This window comes from Pholis gunnellus (genome assembly GCF_910591455.1).
Source record: "Pholis gunnellus genome assembly, chromosome: 10".
Taxonomy (NCBI): Eukaryota; Metazoa; Chordata; class Actinopteri; order Perciformes; family Pholidae; genus Pholis; species Pholis gunnellus.
The window spans coordinates 2,093,573-2,114,541 of record NC_136537.1 but is presented as its reverse complement, the minus strand read 5'-3'; the positions used below and the strand labels follow the sequence as shown (position 1 = coordinate 2,114,541).

At 40.8% G+C, this 20,969-nt stretch overlaps 1 protein-coding gene across 8 annotated transcripts in view; it reads right to left on the bottom strand.

Moving 5' to 3' along the window:
* Positions 1-789: 789 nt before the first annotated feature.
* The window catches only part of LOC306701739 (alpha-1,3-mannosyl-glycoprotein 4-beta-N-acetylglucosaminyltransferase B), a 35,107-nt gene continuing 14,927 nt past the window's right edge, over positions 790-20,969 (bottom strand). For 2 of the 8 annotated variants that reach the window (XM_079167128.1, XM_079167132.1), the window contains 10 exons: positions 19,940-20,015; positions 19,097-19,211; positions 18,843-18,973; positions 17,217-17,324; positions 12,932-13,125; positions 9,583-9,639; positions 9,227-9,305; positions 5,596-5,671; positions 2,218-2,330; positions 790-1,203 (listed from right to left, as the gene is read on the bottom strand). In XM_079167128.1, coding sequence (XP_079023254.1) covers positions 1,186-1,203; positions 2,218-2,330; positions 5,596-5,671; positions 9,227-9,305; positions 9,583-9,639; positions 12,932-13,125; positions 17,217-17,324; positions 18,843-18,973; positions 19,097-19,211; positions 19,940-20,015 — 967 coding nt within the window. In that variant the 3' untranslated portion in view covers positions 790-1,185. Of the gene's footprint in view, positions 1,204-2,200; positions 2,331-5,595; positions 5,672-9,226; positions 9,306-9,582; positions 9,734-12,931; positions 13,126-17,216; positions 17,325-18,842; positions 18,974-19,096; positions 19,212-19,939; positions 20,016-20,969 lie in introns of those variants that run through there. The other 6 variants (XM_079167129.1, XR_013767246.1, XM_079167131.1 and 3 more) reach the window with 6 other exon arrangements.

The following is a 20,969-nucleotide window of genomic DNA, read 5'->3' as shown; positions in this document are numbered from 1 at the left end:
TGTATTGGACATAAGGCTTCAACAGATTGTAAGATCTGTTCTTAACGAGGCTTTTACACTCTAAAGAATACCATTTTAAAATAGTATTTTACACCATTTTAAGGGTACGGCCTGCTGTATTCTATATTTTTCCACAACAAATTCCACAAAAAGACGACAACCAACAATGCGTTGGTACTTTGACATCTTCCCTCGTCTGAGACCGAGGAAGGACATAAATCAGGCTTTGGATTCATATGCAATACTTGTTAGTTGAATTCATTGTTGCTTTAGGATTTGATGACAATAAGTGAAATACTGTCAGCCTAATGCTTCAATAGTAAATGCAAACAAGCTGCATCAGACACACGTTGGTATGCCGGGTCTCCACTGAAGGAGTTACCGTGACGCCTCTGTGCGCAGGTGTCTCCAGTTCATCCAGCAGATTAACCTCTTCAGGACTGGAAGTATAGATTCATTGAGTGACATCTTCATGAGTCTCCTGTTAGCCTTGTAAAACCTTTTAGGGCGGGACGAACTACACCTTTCTTTCATTGTTATTGGTAGAAGACAATTTGTGACCTAATAAATTCCCATCAAAGCTCAGGCCCAGCGTCAGCCTGAACAGAGGTCTAATTAGCCGTAATGACAGAAAACCTGTGAGGGTTTACAAAGGCTGTTTGGTTCTTACACAACATTATTACCACAGAGAAACACCAGAAGTTCTTTGGGAAACCCGTTTTGCAGTATTGCAGTACATATAAATATGGGCAGAAAAAAGAAAGGAGCTGAAATAAAATGCTCTAAAGATGAGGTGGTATCTTTTCTTTATTTATTTATTACACCAAAATAAAATGAATGAATGAATCATACAGTAGCTTTGCTGTTTTAACAATGAGCTCTTTAATTCATCTCGAAACAGCTACTTTGAACCAGTTATGTAGCCATGTGTTGGTCAATATGTTGATCTGTTGGTCAATTCACAAGGGAAGTGGATTACCTTCCAAGTTCAAGAACTCAACATGTTTCATATTGCAGTCTGACCTCAGAACTAACACTTAACCTTCCTCAGCCCACAGGGCTTCATGTAATCCTAGGAAATAAAAGTCCCTGTAGTGGCACTGTTACTCCAGCAGAGGGAGCCGGTTGTTCAGGAGAAACACTGGACCTCATGGCAGCACTGTGGTTTCCTCTTCTCTGTGGTCTTCAAACTTTAACGAGTATCTGACAGACAGGAACAAGAGAGAGTGTTAAGCAAACCTACGCGCGCCTCTCTCTCACTCTCACGCACACACACACTTTCATCTGCTGTACTGTCCGTGTTGCAGTGACAGATCAAGTTTCCCTTGAATGACTGTAGCCGCATTGTTTTGGAAATGTAAACGATGTCTCATATGAACACACCTTTCTTCCTTCTTCTCCATATTGCTCTGTGAGCTACTACGATCCACACATGGTGAGGTGCAGTCATATTTGACTGGTGTGGACCAGCTAGTCACCCAAAGTCTCATTTGATCAGATTGTTTTTGTAAAAACCAATTTTTCAAATTTTGCCTCTTTACACAACTCCAATGGATTTAAAAGGAAGCAGTCAATATGTGGCTGAAGTGAAGACTTTCTGCTTTAATTCAATGGATAAAACTAAAATATCACATGAACCGTTATGGAATTATGGCCATTTTTACACACACCTATATATATATATATATATATATATATACATACACATACATACATACATACATATACATACAGTCCAAATACTTATGGCCCTGACTGTATGTGTGGTTACTCACCTGTTGCCTTCAGGCAGACCGTTCAGAATACTAATCTTCAGGCTAAATCGCTACAAAAATGAATTAATTCCATCCTCCATCAAATTATGGAATAGCAACAAGTAGTATTATATGATATGATTTTATTGGGGACATATTGGGACTTGATTATTATCTGTGTTGATCACACCTGGTCTTATTATTCGTAGCTATTGTCAACATACGTGTATTTAAGCATGCTTATGCATGAGTGTATGTATGATCTATGTTCTATACGTGCACGGGGATTGTGATGCTGGCAAGTGTATTGTGTGATGCAGCGGCTCATTTCATACTAACTGAATTCTTTATGTTTTGAGAATATTATGTAAACATCCTTTACGGTACTGCTGTTTAATTGATCTGTGAGCAAGTACACACACACTCAAACACCTGCAAATACACACAAGCTGTCAGGTCAGACCTCACTCAGTAGAGCCCAGACGTCAGCGTCAGAGTGAACCACCAGGCGTAGTGCTGAGATTGGCTGCATCCCTTCTTCAATCTCACCCTCAGCTACCCCGTCTTCAAATGCACCTGAAACACAAACACGCACAGTAGTGATTTTGCATGTGCACGTGTAAGGGGGAGAGCACAAATTGTATCTCCTTTTTCAATGTTTAGGTCTAGGGCAGGGGTGTCCAAACTATGGCCCGCGGGCCAATTACGGCCCGTGGTGCATTTTTAATTGGCCCGCAGCAAATTAAAAAAATATAATGGAATATGGCCCACACTTGAAACTTACGCTTGACTGTATTGTACGTCTCAGTTTCACCACTAAGTGGAGTTACTGTGTTGAACAAGGCAGCTTCTCTAAGAAATAAGAGCAATCAAAGAAAAGCTTTTGCCACGGATGATGACACGTTCTACACTGGTGCCGAGCGACAACAGAAAGTTAAGCAAATGGCAGCTAGCCAGCTCGCTCAACAACAGTATTTTTTCCGTGCTAACAAAACACAAGAAGAAAGCCACAATAGCAGCTACGAGTTAGCTCAACTCATTGCCCGCCACGGGAAACCTTTCTCAGATGGAGCCTCAGTAAAGTTGCAGGTATAATGTGCCCGGAATAAATGCAGGAATTCAACAATGTTAGCATCTCCAGAGAGACAGTTGTGCGGCGAATCGAAGACTCATCAGCTAACCCAGTGGTTCTCAAACTGTGAGGCGGTATTGCAGGTGGGGCGCGGGGGGAAATGCAGAATTTTATTCATACCTGCAAACTTGTCGCTTTTCGGTGAAATTTGCCGTTTTTAATCAAAATATATCATCCACGTGAATCGTTTAGAGCCGTAGAGTTGTTGTTTTTTTGGGGGGGTTCAACTGGCCAGCCAGCTTTCTCAGATTGGAGTGAGATGAGGAGAGAAGGTGATGTGGTGATCTTCACAATAAAACATCTTTGATGTGACGTGTCGAGTCTTGGCCAATCAGCGTTAAGATGTCTACAGCGTCTTTCCCTCCGTAAAGTTTAAGTGACGTTATGTACCGTTACAGTTCAGACTTGCTGGGTTAAGTTAACGTCCACTGCATGCGGAATTCTGTTGACTGTTAACGTTCGTCATTATTGCGATTTAGGAGGAAAAAACGTAACGTGATGAAACATGAAGCCCCCCCGTGTTCCAGTTCAGTTCACGCGGTCACTCGTTAACGTTAAACCCGAACAATAAAGGTGGAGGTCTAAACAGACGTGAGTACAGCTTCCTGCTGTCAGTGTTTTAAACACATTGGTAAGGCAGGATATGCTAAATGCAGCCTCTGCTCCAAGGAGATGAAGTACAGCAACAAGGGCTCACGTGTCCTCTCATCACACTGTTCACTGTGATGACCACAGCCAGAGGACCAACAGTCCCAATCTTTGTTTTTATATGACTAAAACTTTTAAAGGTTAATAATAATAGAGCTGAAATACTGATTAATAACTGAATAATAAATTAGTTTTTTAAAGTAAATGTTTTATCACTTAATGTTCTTCTCAGAGTACACCAGAATGCTACATTTTAAAGCTCATATTTAAAATAAAATTCTCCTGGTATGTTTGAGCATATGGCGTAACAAAATGTTATTTCAATAATAGTTCTACATGGACCATTGTGTTACCATGTTGTTGGGGCGGTGGTGCATGAACATCTTTCTTCCTCCAAAGTGGGGCGTGACAGAAAGAGTTTGAGGACCACTGAGCTAACCTAAAACATCAAGTGTCAGATAAAGCTTGCGCACAGCTGTTCATTTATTTTCAGGGAGTTGACGATCATTTTTGCATTACGGAGGAGCTGCTTGATCTTAGGAGTGTAAAGAGCACAACAACGGGTAAGGACATGTTTGAAGCTGTGTGGAGTTATAACAGATGGGGCTCCAGCTATGAAAGGTGAGCGCCTCTATGGCCAAGGTGCCAGAGAGCGGAGGTGAGGCTGTTAAAATGCACCGTATCATCCAGCAAGAAGCCCTCTGCTAACACAGTCCAGCTTGGCGATGTGATGAACGCTGTTGTGAAAACTGTCAACATAATTCGAGCACGAGGGCACAACTATGCAACTTCAATGCTGCGCACTTCCCCACGCTGTCCGAAGTCAAATGTGCTTTTCCAAAGACCGACCTTTCTGCCAAAAAGGGGAAATATGTGTCCGTGATAACGTCTCTCATGACAGAACTCAGTCAGCAATTTCAATATTTTTCTCTCATTGAGAGACATCAAGCTGCTCTGGACTCCCTTCTTCTTCAATGATGAGTCTGTTCGGCTCAACATACATATGTGAACAAACATTTTCTCTGTTAAATCTGAACAAAAGCACACTGAGAACCAAATGTGATTGGTTTTGCTGACTTTAACACACTCGGGGTGAGGCGATATACCGGCCCTCTAGTGAGGGGCCCAGCCCTTCCTATATTTTTGTGTATGTGGCCCTCAGTGACCAAAGTGTGGACACCCCTGGTCTAGGGCCAAGGTCTATTCTTTTAAAAATGCATAATTCTGTCATGAATATTCCAATGTTTAAAGGGGCAAAATGATTACAGAAAGTATTAATATAGCAGCAAACAACTGTTTGATATGTAAAGATATAATCAAGTAATGTCAACCTGAGCAGAGAGTGAAGTCATATTACCTCTATGTGTGTTGTAATCTGAGCTACTCAGTGATTTATTTTGTGTAATAAGTGTGTTTTCTTGCCAGAGTCGATAGCGGCTCACGGATCACGCGCCAGAAGAGCCGTGGCGGGGCGGGGCCTGTGTGCACAGCTCTATTGGTTGACGTGGGCCAAACCGTAAACAAGTGGCGGATTTAAATACGTCATCAGTGGAGTCTTGTGGTTGGTTTGCTCATTCCACGTAAAAGCGCCTTTCATCAGATAGACGTGACTCTTTGTGCTTGTTCCTGAAATGCTACTGCTTTCAGTCACAATACGGCCGTTCCGATATTTCCCCCAAAATGTTACTTGGTCTTGATGTGGGAAATTGGCAGTACAGATTTCCCTGAATAGCGATCCCTGCTCCCATTCACACACTACCCCATGCAGGAAATGTTTCCGAGATAGACTGTATTATGAATGGGGTTTTAGTCATGGTGGTGAGCAGGTTATGCAGTCACTGCAGGCTTTATCTGCTTTCTTTAACAACTGGGTTGTGCAATAAAGGACACTTTGCTTTGTGATCAAACAAGCCTCACAACTTCTAATTAGCCTTTTCAATAATTCAAGTCCCATTTATCTGCTGACCTGGTGCTTCAGTGTGTGCTGAAGATGCTGACATACATGCATGTGTGACACCCAGGGATGATTTATCGGATTATGAATTTAGTTGTTGTATTTACCAATAATAATGAAGCCCTTGTCAGATTCTTTGTAGGAAGAAGACAAACCAGTCCCTAGTCTGTCTTGTGATGATGCCTGAAGGAATAAAATGCAACAAATGTCAGGCAGGTTTACCACATAAACGTATGAGACAAAAGAACCGTTTTGATATCAACATGAATCCAGATCTAACACGGACTTTACATGTCTTTGTAAAAACACACTCAGTATACTGATGAGCTGAATGTTTCTCTGCAGAAGGCAACTAGTAATGTCTTCCCCAATACAAACTGATAATCAGTTGGTTTACAGGTGAAGTGTGGGTATTCAGAAACATGACCAACAACATGACCACAGCTAACTGAATGAGGTTTCTTGGTGCCACAATAGTGTATACTGTTTTCATTTCTTTAGCATGTTTGTCACTTTGCATTTGTCTGATGTTGTGAAACAATCTTTAATATGGACTGACAACTGTTGTTTCAATTGACCGAAGCTATGGACCGATTCAAATGACACGATTAACGTACAAACTCAATGACGTGGTCCCGACCTGGCTCTCAAGTCATGACAAAAACGGAGACGCAGGCTGAAGGGAAATAATAAGTAATTTATTATTACGGTATTTTCAAACCAAGGCAAAAGGAAAAAGCTAGCCAGACAGCTAACCTTTAGCTAACCAGGTAGCTTTGATGGTCCAAATAATTTACCTGTGCACCCAAGCTAAGTGTTTAAACAACCAAATGTGTGACAATAAGTCTGCAAAGATCCCCAAAATAATCCTGACAAAGGGATACAGCCACTGTATTGAAGGTTACATCCACGATGTTGAAGGAATACACGTGATAACATTCCTATTAGACACTAATAAGTAGCTAACTAACTTACTTTAAGCTGTCATAAGGAATCAATGCCTTGGCTTGCAGTGTTGATATTTCAATGAACTATTTTGTCAGAGAACAAATGACCAGCCTGTATTAGTTTGATAGATTAGTAATATGACAGCTTGCTAATGCTAGCTAGCATATGCTAATTCTAACATTAGCTGTTATTTGGGACTTTGTCACAAATGACTGAAACCAAAACAAAAATGTTATACACAATATGCCAGGTTCATTCAGCTGACAAAACATATATTACCTGCCAAACATACATATAGCTAAGCTAGCGTTCCTAACACTGGGTACAAACACTGACAGTAATACATTAATGCACTTCACCCTGCTCGCTATGAATATTATATTAAATATCATATATTATTAGCTAATATAACATTGGGGCGTGTCATTGTTGAGTTGTGGATGTAGGTGATGGATTTCCATTTTTGCATACAAGCTATTATATTGAAGTAAATGTTACACAATAATAATGGAGCTAGATATCTTTGTGATACATCACTATTGATATGGACTTAGATCAGTGGTGGGCCGTCAGGGCCTGCAAGGCCTTCTCTGCTGGCCTAGACAGAATCACAAAGTTAGAGCTATTTTATAATTAAATTATTTTTTTCATAAATACACTACATGTATTCTAAATATTTTTTCCCATAAGCTTATTATCTCTTTGCACAACTACTGTCTTCTTCAGTTGCTCTGCTTCCAGTGCAGCTTGTTTTAAGTAGAGCTTTTATCCAATCAGATTTCACCTCTGTGTCTAGGCAGAATTACCAGTGCCTCCATGTGCAGTTTAAGTGAATGGGGACAATAATGTTGATTGTCAGTGTTCAACCAATCAGATCTTTAGTTTGACATGTTGGGCGTATTCTTTGACGTGTCAGAGCTGCTAGCTGGCCTACAAGTACGTGATTGGTCAGTGGGCTAGCGTGACATGTTGGGCGTTGACAATCCCAATATCTGCTGCCTCTGTGGAGCGGACATTTTCAGTCCTCAAACACATTAAAACCTATTCAAGAAATACAACTGGGGAGACTCGACTGTCTTCACTGGCGTCCATGAATCCAGAAGGACTTCTTACTGGAGCCATGTCATTGAACTGTTAAGTATTAAAGTTAAGTTTAAGGTAAAGTGTTAAAGTTAAAGTGTTTAAGTGATCATCTTTGAAGGTTCATGCGTTTTCAAGTGGACTCATTTTCTCTCTCGGTGTTGACAGACGAATAAATCCGTCAGTAACAAGAACTAAGGGGTCGTGTATTTCCTGGAGGGACTGATAGGAGTGTTACTACTGTGTTCATGTGTCTATGGTGTCGTTTGTATGATATGGTTAATATTGTTCCCTCTGATGTGAATAATATTTGAATGGCCCGTGCTCCTCAGTGTGTGGTGGAATACGTGTTTTAGCTCCACAGTGTTGCTGAATTGATTTTGACTCTATGCTTTGTCCGTTAACGACGCAGCATTCCGTCATGTGTGTATTCATGTATCTGCACTCTGCAGATAGTGTATTTTTAGGTGCTGAGCTTCATTTTTACACAAAATAAATAACCCTCACACAAAGTAAGTTTAAAATTTTAAAAGCAATTTTCAAAAAGTAATAACACTAGACTAACTGGGGAGTAATTTTTTTGTGTTTTATAAATAATCATGTCATTGTATTTTGTAGGGAATCTTGCTAGTATACCAATGATGTTACTGGTGGAGGAGCTGTTATGTTGGCTAGGTGCTGGATGTTGGTCAGTGGAGCATTGGGTAGTACAAATATTTCCATTGCAACTACTAATGCGTTCAATTGAGCAATGTTGGAGCGGTTCGGGGGTTGCCGGATGTTGAAGCTTGGCTACTGACAACAGCTTGCTACAATATGCTGTTTTCGTCAGAATGGCTGCAGCTTTTCATGCCATTCTTTCTTTTGAGGTCAATAAGTCCTAAATAGCGACCGCTGACACCTTGTTAGAGAGGAGGTTCTCTTTGTTAACGATACCCTCAGAAATGATGAACACCTGTCAATGGACAAGGGCTCTGTTTAGATTTCTTACCAGATGCAGGACATCAGGCATGAAATAAATAAAAGAATTCAAAGCAATAAAAAGCATCTCTTTAACCAAGGCAACGTTAGCCTAAAATATGTCAACAAGGCAGGATTTTATTTAGATTAGATTTGTGTGTATTTATTAATAATAATATTGAGACTGATCTGACCCCATACTGGCATGTTCATTATGACATCAACTAAATAAAAAACACCCGAGTTCACCAAGGATGAGCTTTTTTTTAACTTTTACATTTGTAACGTACTTGATCCATTTACTTCCTGATCCTTCTTTATGTCAGAAGTGGTGCACTGTTTGGTCAGTTGGTGTTTCACCTGCAATGTGACGCCTCTGGACCTGGACTCATCTGGTGGAACAGGGTTTCCCTTCCCTCTTCCACAGTGATTTTTTTACTCAAAGATCACCCACGGCATGAACAATTATCCCCTTTAGTGTGACAGAAGTGTCAGTTCGCACGCACGCACACACACGCAGTGGAATGATAGCAGATAGCTTGTTGTTGTGGGTGTTTTGTGTTGCCTTGCCACTCTTTCCCGAGGCATCAACACCTGAGATGACAACAAGAGCTGCTCGATGGCAGTAATGGAGTAATGGAACCAACACACACACACACACACACACACACACACACACACACACACACACACACACACACACACACACACACACACACACACACACACACACACACACAGGTTACTCACATTGCTGGGCAGCACTTCCACTGTGGTGTTGTGGAATTGATCTCCACTAGTCTCTATATTTCCGCTGCGAAACACGTACCTACAGCAGAGAGGACAGCACAGTTTCATTTGGACACAGTGACGTCACCCATTGGTTTGTGGACTGCAGCCAGTAGAGATGCTGTATGTGGCTCTTGTAGCGGTAGCGACCTGTCAATCTCAAAGTAGCCAGGCCCTTTTTTGTACCATGGACCGGTTTGATGTAAGACAATATTTTCACAGACCGGTCTTCAAGGTGTGGCGGAAAAACACGAGGGAATAAAATGATACGATCGGCATGAAAACAAATATAAAATGCATAAATAAATACAACTCACAATAACGCTGAATCAGTGGAGCCCTGAGCTTGTTTCTCTGCAGCGAGACGGTCCCATCTGGGGGTGATAGGAGACAATGACACCCGAAGTGTGTTCCTCATGTCCAGACTACTTTGTTTTGTTTTGATTGTTGTCACTGCAGAACATCCCGCTTCACAAAGAGGATGTGTGAAATGGAAGCAGGGTTTTCAGTGCTTTAGTGGTGATCTCAGGATATTCAGCCTTGATTTTAATACAAAACACCAGCAGAGCTGTTGTCTCAAACATACATTAAGGCCACCGTCATTTACAATCTCCAGCAGCTGATCTTCCTCTGTCGCCACATATTCTGCAGAGCGGGTTTGGCCGTCAGAAATACTCCTGATATTTAATTAGACTCCTGATGTTGTCTGTTAAATGAAGCTTTCTTTTTCTTGGTAGTTGTCGGCTCTTCTTCTGTCTCCTTAGTGGCCTTTTCCTCTTTGCAAAGAAGCTCTCCAAAAGTGTTTTACTCATTTTCGCTAGTTTGCGGGCTTCATTTTTGAGGTAACGTATCACGTGACCGAGACAAGCGTCTTGACATGTGTCACGAGGCACAGGCGGATGAAATTGCGAGAGAATCCGGTCATTTTTCAAAATAAAACTTCTTTCAGTGCCTCACCAGCGACGAACCTCACCACACGTCACTGGTTTGGACTCATGCTGCTCTGCCAAACAAAGTGCTATTAACCAGGCGGCGACCTCCGGTTCTGAAAAGCAAGCCAATGAGTAAGTGCCTTAACCTTCCATTCTCTCCACAGGCCACCAGGGGACAACTCTTCTGTTTGTAAAAAGAAGTCTGACTGTATAGAAGTCTATGAGAAAATGACTACTTCTCTCTTGATTCAGTAAACATTGTAAACATGAGTTTATGGTCTCAATCTCTAGTTTCAAGTCTTCTTCAATACAGCAATCTCAGTCACAATCTCTTCACCCCGCTGCCGCCTGGCAAGAGATAATCAGCTACTGTATCACCAAACTTCAGAACAGCTTCTTTCTCCCGGCTGTAAGACTCCTTAAATCATCATTCACCCATATATATGTTGTGAGGGCATCACCCTCAGCTTACTGCAACCAAGTTTTATAAGGTAGCTCATGTGAGGTCAGAATCCATTGTAAAAACACTGAGGATCATTTAGTATCCACTGTAGAAGTCATGTTGCTGCAGCCGGATTACAGCGTCAACATACTTCATTTCATCACCCGCAGCTCCACCATTTGACAACCACTTATTTGAGCAGTTTGAGTCTTGCCGGGTTTATTTTATCCCCAGTTGTTCGAAATTAATTTGGAAAGGAAAGCCTGCAGTTTGGAATATTGGTGAGCAGCGACCGGACTCTGATTGGGCAAAGCACACACACAAGTAACTCCCTCTCCTCACTGTAAATCCTGCTACATACTGCTCTGCCAAACTCTCTGTGCTTTTTACTAGTCAGCTCTCCCCGCTGCCCATAACATGCCTCTGTGTCCCAGCCATTTCTAACCCTCCCTCCAGCTTTTGGGCTGCGCCTCCTTATTTACATCTTGAAAAAGCAACATGCCTAATGGAAAATATGAAATCGTAAATGCCAAACAGAAAAGATGAAATTTTAAATGTCAAATGCCAAATACAAAAAAATAATATATTTCTTTTAATTTCCATTTAGCATTTTGAGTTTCATATTAGATGTTTCTCTTTTCTTATTGTCATTTTCAATTTCAGCTTTTACATTTCAAATGTTTCATTTTTCATTGTCACTTTACTTTTTCAAATTATCATTTTACATTTTCAAATTTCCCTTTAAAGTTTAAGTATGGCCTGCTTATTCATAGTAGTCACTGAAATGATCCTAGGTCTACATATATTTATGTATACGCTGTGGAGGTCTGACTATGCGAGACTAGCTGGTCCCAGGTCTGCTGGCGCTCTGTTATCCCACCGCAGCCACTTCTCCTCATGACTGTTCAAAGCAGCATGGCTGAAGCCACAGCAAGAGACTGTAAAAGCGGTATAGCTGAAAATGTCCACACATTTTAGTCACAACATGTGACCAGCCCCCAATGTTAAAGTTTTAAATAGTGCTAGCAGTAGCAGCAGCTAACAGACGAGTTAACAGTGCACTGTGCAGCGGGCTCCTATTGTGAATGCTGATCTGAAGTCAGTAGGCTACATGAGAGAACCATGCTGAAAACTAGTGTCTATTGTATTAATGCTAATAAGTTTAATAACATGCATCATGTTTAAAAACTATTACTCCTGCTTCCTGCCGTAATGTATATAGTCTGTGATTGGTGTGCATTTTAAGAATAACTTCACCCCCAGGCTTATAAGTACACCCACTATAATTCTAAAAAATGCTTAAAAGTGGGCATGAGGGAGTGGGGCACTGAATTGGATGAATTTACTGTTTATTTACTGTTCAAAACTGTATCAAACTACAAATGAGACAAGAATTAGCAAGCTAGCACACCTCGTGGTCCCTCCGCATCTCACTCTGAGAGAAGGTTTAAGCTGTGCTGTGATTGCAATGCTACACTGCAATGGACTTTTTCTGATCACTCTCACATTTTTAGGGCACAAGCACCGACAACGTCGGGCCGCAAACTCGTCTCTCCAGCTCTCTTTAAATCTATCCTTATTAAAAGTTATTGTGTGAAATATCAGATCATGAAAAGACAAATTATGTCATTATAAACAAACATGGCCTGTCTATAGATTTGTATTGGTTTTGGTAACTGCCTATCTGCTTTATACGTTGTTGATTCTTGTGTTTGATGAACCCAAGACAAATTTCCACCTTGGTGGACAATTTATTGTATTATTGTTTTGTATCTGGCATCTAATTAGGATGCCTCCTGGACGCCTCCCACTGGAGGTTTTCCAGGCACGTCCAACTGGGAGGAGACCCCGGGCAAGACCCAGAACATGGAGGGATTATATCTCCCAGCTGGCCTGGGAACGCCTCGGGATCCCCCAGAATGAGCTGGAAAATGTTGCGGGCGAGAGGGAAGTCTGGGTCAGCCTGCTTGGCCTGCTGCCACCGCGACCCGACCCCGGATAAGCGGAGGAAAATGGATGGATGGATGGAAGTTTTGTATCCAATACGAAAGGTCAAGAAATGCTGCAGATGCTTCACATCTTACTGACACAAAGGAAAGCTGGGACTTAAACTTTGATGGGAATATAACAGGGCAAGCTGCCCATCTTTCACTTCAATGTTTACATTCTCAGCTTTTCTTCTGAACGAGGCGTCTGTAACAGCACTCACACTGTCTATGGGGACAGATCATTCGCAATATTAAATAAAGTGTGTAAATTAAAAAAATTAAATAAATGAAAAGCCAGACTGACCTGGAAATGTGGATTGGTTGGGTAAAGTTGAAGAGGATATAGTCATCCTGGACTGGTGTTATTGCCCAGAAGAAGTCCTCTCCTTTGTAAGCCCTGTCCAGACTGTGCTGCTGGTAATGTTTCAGGCTGCTACTCAGTTCTGCAGCTGGGTTATTGTGAGCCTGGAACAAACTTTGCTTCCCAAAGTCCTTATCCTGGAGGGGTGGAAGGACAGTTACACATACAAGTAAGCACGAACACAGGCACATACACACACACACACACACACACACGCACACACACACACACACACACACACACACACACATCTATACATATCTATATCTCTAGATATCTAAAGACATCTATAAAAAAAATATATCTTTATTAGACTGATGAAAGAGTAGAGGCAGACTGGAAATGGGAATAAGAAGGGTATGACATGCAACAATGGTCAGATGTTATGTTTAGGGTGACATCGGCACGTCATCGGTATCGGTAGATACGGGTTCAAATGAAACCTTGGCTTCGGCCAGAAATGAACATTTCTTCAGATGTGACTGGCCAATATATTTTACAGATTACATGTTTTACAAGAATCCAGAGATGTGACCAAATATCTGTCAAGTGCAACTAAATATATACATTTTAACAGGTCTGTCTGTGTGTGTGTGTGTGTGTGTAGCATTATTTTTTTTCCTCCTACTACACCCGAAAAAGAAACACGGCATGTGCGCGCCCTGTACTCATCTCTGGTGGGGATGAGTCCGCCTACAGGTGAGAGACTAACCATCTGGTGACCTGGTGCGGTCTGAACAACTTAGAGCTCAATGCTCTAAAGACAGTGGAGATGGTTGTGGATTTCAGGAAGAACGCAGCCCCACCAGCCCCTATCACCCTGTGTGACTCCCCCGTCGACGCTGTGGAGTCCTTCCACTTCCTGGGCTCCATCATATCCCAGGACCTCAAGTGGGAGCTGAACATCAGCTCCATCACAAAGAAGGCTCAGCAGAGGATGTACTTCCTGAGGCAGCTGAAGAAATTCAACCTGTCAAAGACAATGTTGGCGCACTTCTACACAGCCATGAGTCCATCCTCTGCTCCTCCATCACGGTCTGGTACGCTGCAGCCACAGCCAAGAACAAGGACAGGCTGCAGCGCATCATCCGCTCTGCAGAGAGGGTGATTAGCTGCAATCTGCCGTCCCTCCAAAACTTGTTCGCTTCAAGGACCCTGAAGCGAGCAAGAAAGATTGTAGCCGACCCCTCTCAGCCTGGACTTTTCGTGCCATTTCCATCTGGCAGGAGGCTGAGGTCCATCAGGACCAAGACCTCATGCCACATGAACAGTTTCTTCCTGTTGGCAGTTGGGCTCATTAACAGAGCCCGGGTCCCCCACTGACTCTGTCATCCCCGGGACAATTTCCTACCGGTCACTCCCCTGCATCCCTTCTATCCCTTCTATACACTCGACACTTTACACTACACTTACATCTCACTTGTTTATAGTCCTGTTATCTGTTCGTTGTTTATAGTCCTGTTGTCTGTTCGTTTGTGCACTTTATTTTATATTTCACTTTATTTTATATCTTACTTTATTTTATATCTCTCTGTAAATTGTAATATGTTTCTACTTGCACTGATTGTTGTTGATTGTTAAATGTTATTAATCTGCCGTCATGTCAAATTCCTTGTATGTTCAACATATCATGGCGTATATTTTATCGTATTTTTTTAAACTAAGCAACCAATCTACTTCCTGTTTACACCGGCACCATCAGGCCCAGTGTATGTGAATAGTCACGTGATATTTGTTACAAACTCTCCCCGCAGCGTTGATCTGTTCCCTCCTGATTCAAACAGGACTAAAGGTATATCCCTACTCTGTAGTGATATACCAGGCGGTACCAACATGCTTAATGCTATTGAGCCCCGTGACCCTACTCCTTCACCAGCCCATTTCTCCAGACCATAATTCCTGCTTTGTTTAAGAAAACAAAAGCCCAAACAGAGAATCAAATCAGAAACGCCCCCTCGAGAGTCTCACCAGCGAGGATTTGGCATTTCTGCTTTTTTGCTGGATTGAAAACGTACTGAAACGTACCGAATCGTGGCACCACTGTATGGTATTGAACTGAACCGAGAATTTTGTGAACCGTTACACCCCTACATAGTATACAGGACTGTCTCAGAAAATTAGAATATTGTGATAAAGTTCTTTATTTTGTGTAATGCAATTAAAAAAACAAAAATGTCATGCATTCTGGATTCATTACAAATCAACTGAAATATTGCAAGCCTTTTATTCTTTTAATATTGCTGATTATGGCTTACAGCTTAAGAAAACTCAAATATCCTATCTCTAAATATTAGAATATCATGAAAAAGTATACTAGTAGGGTATTCAACTAATCACTTGAATCGTCTAATTAACTCGAAACACCTGCAAGGGTTTCCTGAGCCTTGAAAAACACTCCGCTTGGTTCAGTAAACTAAATCACAGGTATGGGGATTATCACAATATTCTAATTTTCTGAGACAGTCCTGTATATCATTTTTGGGTGCACCTAAGTTAAGGTAGTCTTCTTATTTTGACCCACATTTTGAAAAGCATTGTCATTTTACCTGCTACTTCATTGAAAGTAGCAAGCCACACTACAAACTCCATGATAAAAAAACTCACGATTCGGATCGTATCACGGATTTAAGTCACAGATTGGATCTGCAGAAAAATAAGAGAGCAAATACAGAGACACCCCTGATTCCGTTTTTTTGCCCCAGATACTGATTGTAGATCGTCAATAAGCCATATCAGTAGTAATAGATCGTTTTTGTTGTTCTGTTTTAGCAGCTGGTATACAAGACTCCAAACAAATTATTTTTTTTATCGCCCATTCGGAAAATGTATTTCAACCACACCCAAAGTCAATGTAGGCCGTCAAAAAATGTAAATGTTATCCTTTTTCTTTGTCACAGTCATCTATAGTGGTTATTTGCAAAAAGCTAACACAATTTAAATTATAGGAAAATAGAAGATTGTATTTTTATTCATAAAAGAAAATCTTGTCGTTTGTAGTTTAATTATGTATTATAAGCTGCTTAGAGCTAGTGTTATGCAGCATTCACACGAGTGACAAAAGCAACAACACTGCCAAGTATTGCAGCTACATTCTTGGCGAGTCGCAGAAACCTTTTTTTAAATAGCACTGGGAACTGACTAATGGAATTTCTTTAGATGGAACGGTATGGAACAGGTTGAAAGAAAAACACATGATGGTTTGACTATTTACTGCATCATCGGAGCACTAATAAAAGTTGAGACTAGCACTAGAACATCACACCCGTCATGCAGCAACAAGTGTTGTACATCAGTTTGTAGTTTCACGTCACCGGCTACCTCTAAAATGACTTGTAGACTGTTGCTTTGTCGCTCCTAGTGTGTCCACAGCATTAGGAGGTAAAACACTCTAATATCCTCTGCTTCTTCAAACAACAAAAACTTAATTTTACAATATTAAGTTGAACATATCATAATAACGTAATTTAGCTTTGCCGAATACAAATAAATAAATAAAATAAAGCCTGATCAACATAACGCATCATAGTGTAACCTCAATTTACTCAATGGAACTTCCATAAGTTAGCTGTTAGCTCTGGTGCTGCCAACGTTACTAGCTCTCCTGACGATTTCAACACAGATTTGTTGTTAACAATGTAGTATTATTAGAGCAATAAGCCAATCTCCCGATTGCAGCAGATAATGATCGGCAGGAAAACAATGGTTCAAATGTGTAATTAATCCGCGGTTCAAACCGTGAAGGGTATTGGTGTATCTGACCATTGTCGATCCGTGAGCCATGAGAATCCCCCCTCGCGCTTCGGCATGCATGTGAGCCATGGATTAATCACACAGTTAACGTTAACCATCACAGTGTGAAATACAGTTTGACTATCGTTATTTGCCAATGTTCAGTAAAAATGATCAGGACATCATTTATGCTTTTCTAGACGCTGCCCTCTGACGTTATATTGTAAACAACCAATCCGTGTTTAAATCGGCAGCATCGCTAACGGCTAACGGCTAACGGATGAAGGTTCCATGATATTAGAGATGAATTATGAGCTGTTTAACTTCCTAACACTAGCTCTAGGCAGCATGTAAGACAATATAAAAACTCATGACAGGATTTATTTGAATCAATACAAATATTGACGATAACAAAGTAAAAGGATAACATTTAGAACTTTTGATGATTTACAGACTTCAGAGTGGTTGAAATGATTTTTTAAATGAGAGGGGTACTCACCTTCAGATGCTGCAATTTCCCAGGTAGAGAGGAGTGGAGGCCTACATGCTGAAAGAGGGAAGGCTTGTACCTCCGCTTCTGCAAAGCCTTCTGTTCATTACAGTTTTTCTGGGTAAGACAAACCAACAGCACTGTCATAAACTCACTGCCATTATCAGCTACACTCCTGAAGTATTTACCACTGAACAACCTGCTCTAGTTCTGTGAAGACCTTTTTCAGAGACGTTTCTGTATAATAACTATTAAGCATCATAATGTGATTGAGGAATTAACTGTTTATGAAATGTGGATTATAAAAGGTTCTATGTTCGATATTGAGAACCAATAGATGTCGCACTAGAGCACCAGCACTAGCAAAGCTAAAGATAGTTTAAATTACCAATAACAAAATAGCTTTATTGTTCCAACAATGTTGTATACTGTTGTTGATCTTTATTAGTGTGAATGCTGATTCGGCGGCATTTACTCTATTGAGATTCAAGTCATTATTCAACGTCTTCAATTTCAACTTTTAATCTTTCTTCCGGACTCTAACTACTTCTGCACACCCAAATGGCAAAAAATTCATCTCTTTAAGGATATCTAATACTTTTCTTGTTTTTTCTACCATTTATACTTTTAAAAATGAAGTTGGATGATTCATCTGTCGTTCATTCCGCCCAGATACTACTTTCTCTACGACTTGCAGTTTTAAAGGTTCATACGGTTAAAATACCACTTTCTGTGGAACAATTAACAGTTTTACAGCTGCTATGCAGTCCTCAAGCAGTCAAAAACAGTCATTTTACCTCACCAATTGTAAATTCATTCAAATTAATAAAAAACATATTGGTTAGCCTAGTTTTCCCACTTCCAACAATTAACAACTCTGGTTTGGTTGAAATAAACCTTTAATTCATCAAGTTGGATGTGTAAATATGCAGGCTCTACCCCGCGTCTCTCTTTGTCGCTGCCGGCCTCAGGGCTAATAATAGCTCGCTGAACGACATACCTGAATAGGTCAGAGGCACTTTTGAAAAATAATACTTGAGGAGCCATCATTGTTGATTAGAACAAACAGTCACCGCTCCGTCTCGTCACACACACACCTTAGCACGCCATTAGGTCATTAGTCAGTAAGTCCTCACAGGCTGCTGATGGGTCCTTGCACATAAACGCATTACTTAAAGCCTATATTTTCGTGTGATATGTGATCAGCGATTCTTATGTGATCCTGATGTCCAGCTGCCGTGCAAGGTCATTTTTAATCAATCCTATTATGATGTACAATACTGTGTTTATAAACAGTATAGTTACATATTGTTTTCCAGCTGCAAATGGCTTTTATCATGTACATTAAGCTTAAGGGACACTTTCAGAAGGATGCACTTTAGCATATGTCAAGTAGGTTATTGTTTATTGTTTCTATTTTAAAATATTTGTATCTTTCCTGTGCTGGTGCTCTAATTTTCCATTCACAGTATAGCAGATCATTCATTTGGGTCTTGGTTTTTTCATGTTGCCAAATGAATTGCTCTCTCAGATATTGCTATGGTTGTCTTGAATCTTAAATAATAATAATGTCAGTTCATGCTTTATGTGTTACATTATTATTATTTTTTCCACCTCTTGGCACAACTGACTTACCGCGTCTTTCTCTGGGTTACAAACTTTCACCCACAGAATGTGATCCAACAGCCAGTCGATGGGTTTGTCTCTGTGGAACATCAAGAAAAACTCTGCAATCATCGGGAGGTCACGGGCTCGAAACATCTTGCCTGGAGGATTACACACATACCCACAGATTTGAAATGTCAGTATACACTAAAAATAAAAGCAAAGGCTGGATATGTGGATTTACCTACTGCTTTAATACTTTATACACACACACAAACACACACCTATAAATCCAAGCTGGGAGAACTCCAGGTAGAGCCATTGCTTTGAATGCTCCTGGGTGGCAAAGGTCTTCATGTCGTTGAAGTAGCCTGCCTTTGCAACAACATCATCCTCTAACTGGAAAAACACAGAAACACAAAACCCCCATCTTCAAAACTAATTTCTGTTAGTAAGTGTTATTGTGAGTGACTATTCCATTACAAAAATCCTCAACAATTATTTCAAGCCTGAAACAACCCAACAGTTAAATCACTCTCGGGTAGGGGGACAAGCATAGAACTTCACTTGAAAGTACAGTATATTGCCACACTTCCCCATTTCCGTGATTTTAGCTTGATCTTTGGTGCCAAGTGACCTTTCATTGTGGTTGCACTCAGTCAAAGAGTGTGGGTGGGTGTGACGTCATTACTCTGCTTCAGTTTGAGGTTTTGTTTGCATCTGTCTTTTGTGAGCCTGTTTGAACATGGTGTGTATGGATGCTCATTAAAACTGCCTAGCTGTGCCACTGTTTATTGCAAACTAACAGCTGTTGCTAGAAATGTAAAATGCATCCCTTTTTGTCCTCTGAGGAATGTTCCTATTAAGGATCTATAACACTGTGACAACAGAGGCTTTTAAGATAATTGGCTACGGTTAAATACATCAAATATGTTTAATTCTCATCAGAGTACTTATTTCTGTCTTTGAACATCGAGAAACATTCATCTAGGATGCACTTTGTGCTGTATTTCCACACTATCTAGGTGGGCCATTCAAATTCTACACATTCTACATACATCACACAGCCTAGATACATATAGAAGGGAAATGCGTATATCTACAGCTGTCTGACCTTTGAGCCCTACCTGAACATAGTATGTTCCTTTGTCCTGAGCATAAAGCATCAGGAAGCTGAAGTCCAGATTCTGCTTTGTTCGCCATCTAAGAACAGAAGAGATTCATACACAAACATGAATTTGTTGAGTCCTTGACTAACCAGACGTTATAATCAAATTGACCTACTAGTGCTCATTTTCTTTTCCGTGAATATATATATGTATATATATATATACACATATACAAATACATATGATCCCATTGCAACAGCCATCAATAAATAGATGCAACAAAAGAAATTATGATATAAATGAGATAGCCCCTAGTTTGGGGAAACGGAAAGGAGTACCAGCACGGTAGCAAGGCAATGTGCTGTTGAAGAAGGCAGCAACAAAGAAAAAGGAATATATATATATATATATATATATATATATAAATAAATATTTTCACCGCTTTACCTAGCCCTTTCTGATGGCGACATTAAGCAGTTATATCCATCTATGCTTTCAACCTCCCAGAATTTGTGAGTTGCTGGTCTACCGCTGCCTTCATGTGTTATTGTTTGTGCTGTTGTGTGACTTTGGTGAATCCAAACTAACTAAGCCACACAATAACCCAAACAAACTAATTGACTAAGGCAGCGGTAGACCAGCAACTTCTGTGTTCTGCGCTAAAATTACTGTTTTTGTCAAAGGAGTCTCGTGACTTTGACGAGAGCATAGAAAGGGCTGCCTGACGGCAAGTTAAAGAGGTGTAAATATTCTAAAACTCCCCCCCGTGCTGCTACATTGACGTAGTAGGGAGGCTTGTATGCCTCAATGACCCTGTGAGCTATATTGACGGGGGCTTAGGTCCCTGGCAGGTTTAACCATGCCAGGCAGGTTACGGGTGAGGCGGCACCTGGTCCTCCAGGTTTGGGGGTTGGGCTCAGGGTTGATGGCTCTGTCCTGTAAAAAGGTATTGTTACGGAAACAGCAACAAAAGTATAAAAAATAAACAGACGTGATGGGTTTCCAGGTGTATCAATTGATACTAGGATGAATGCCAGTGGTCAAAGCC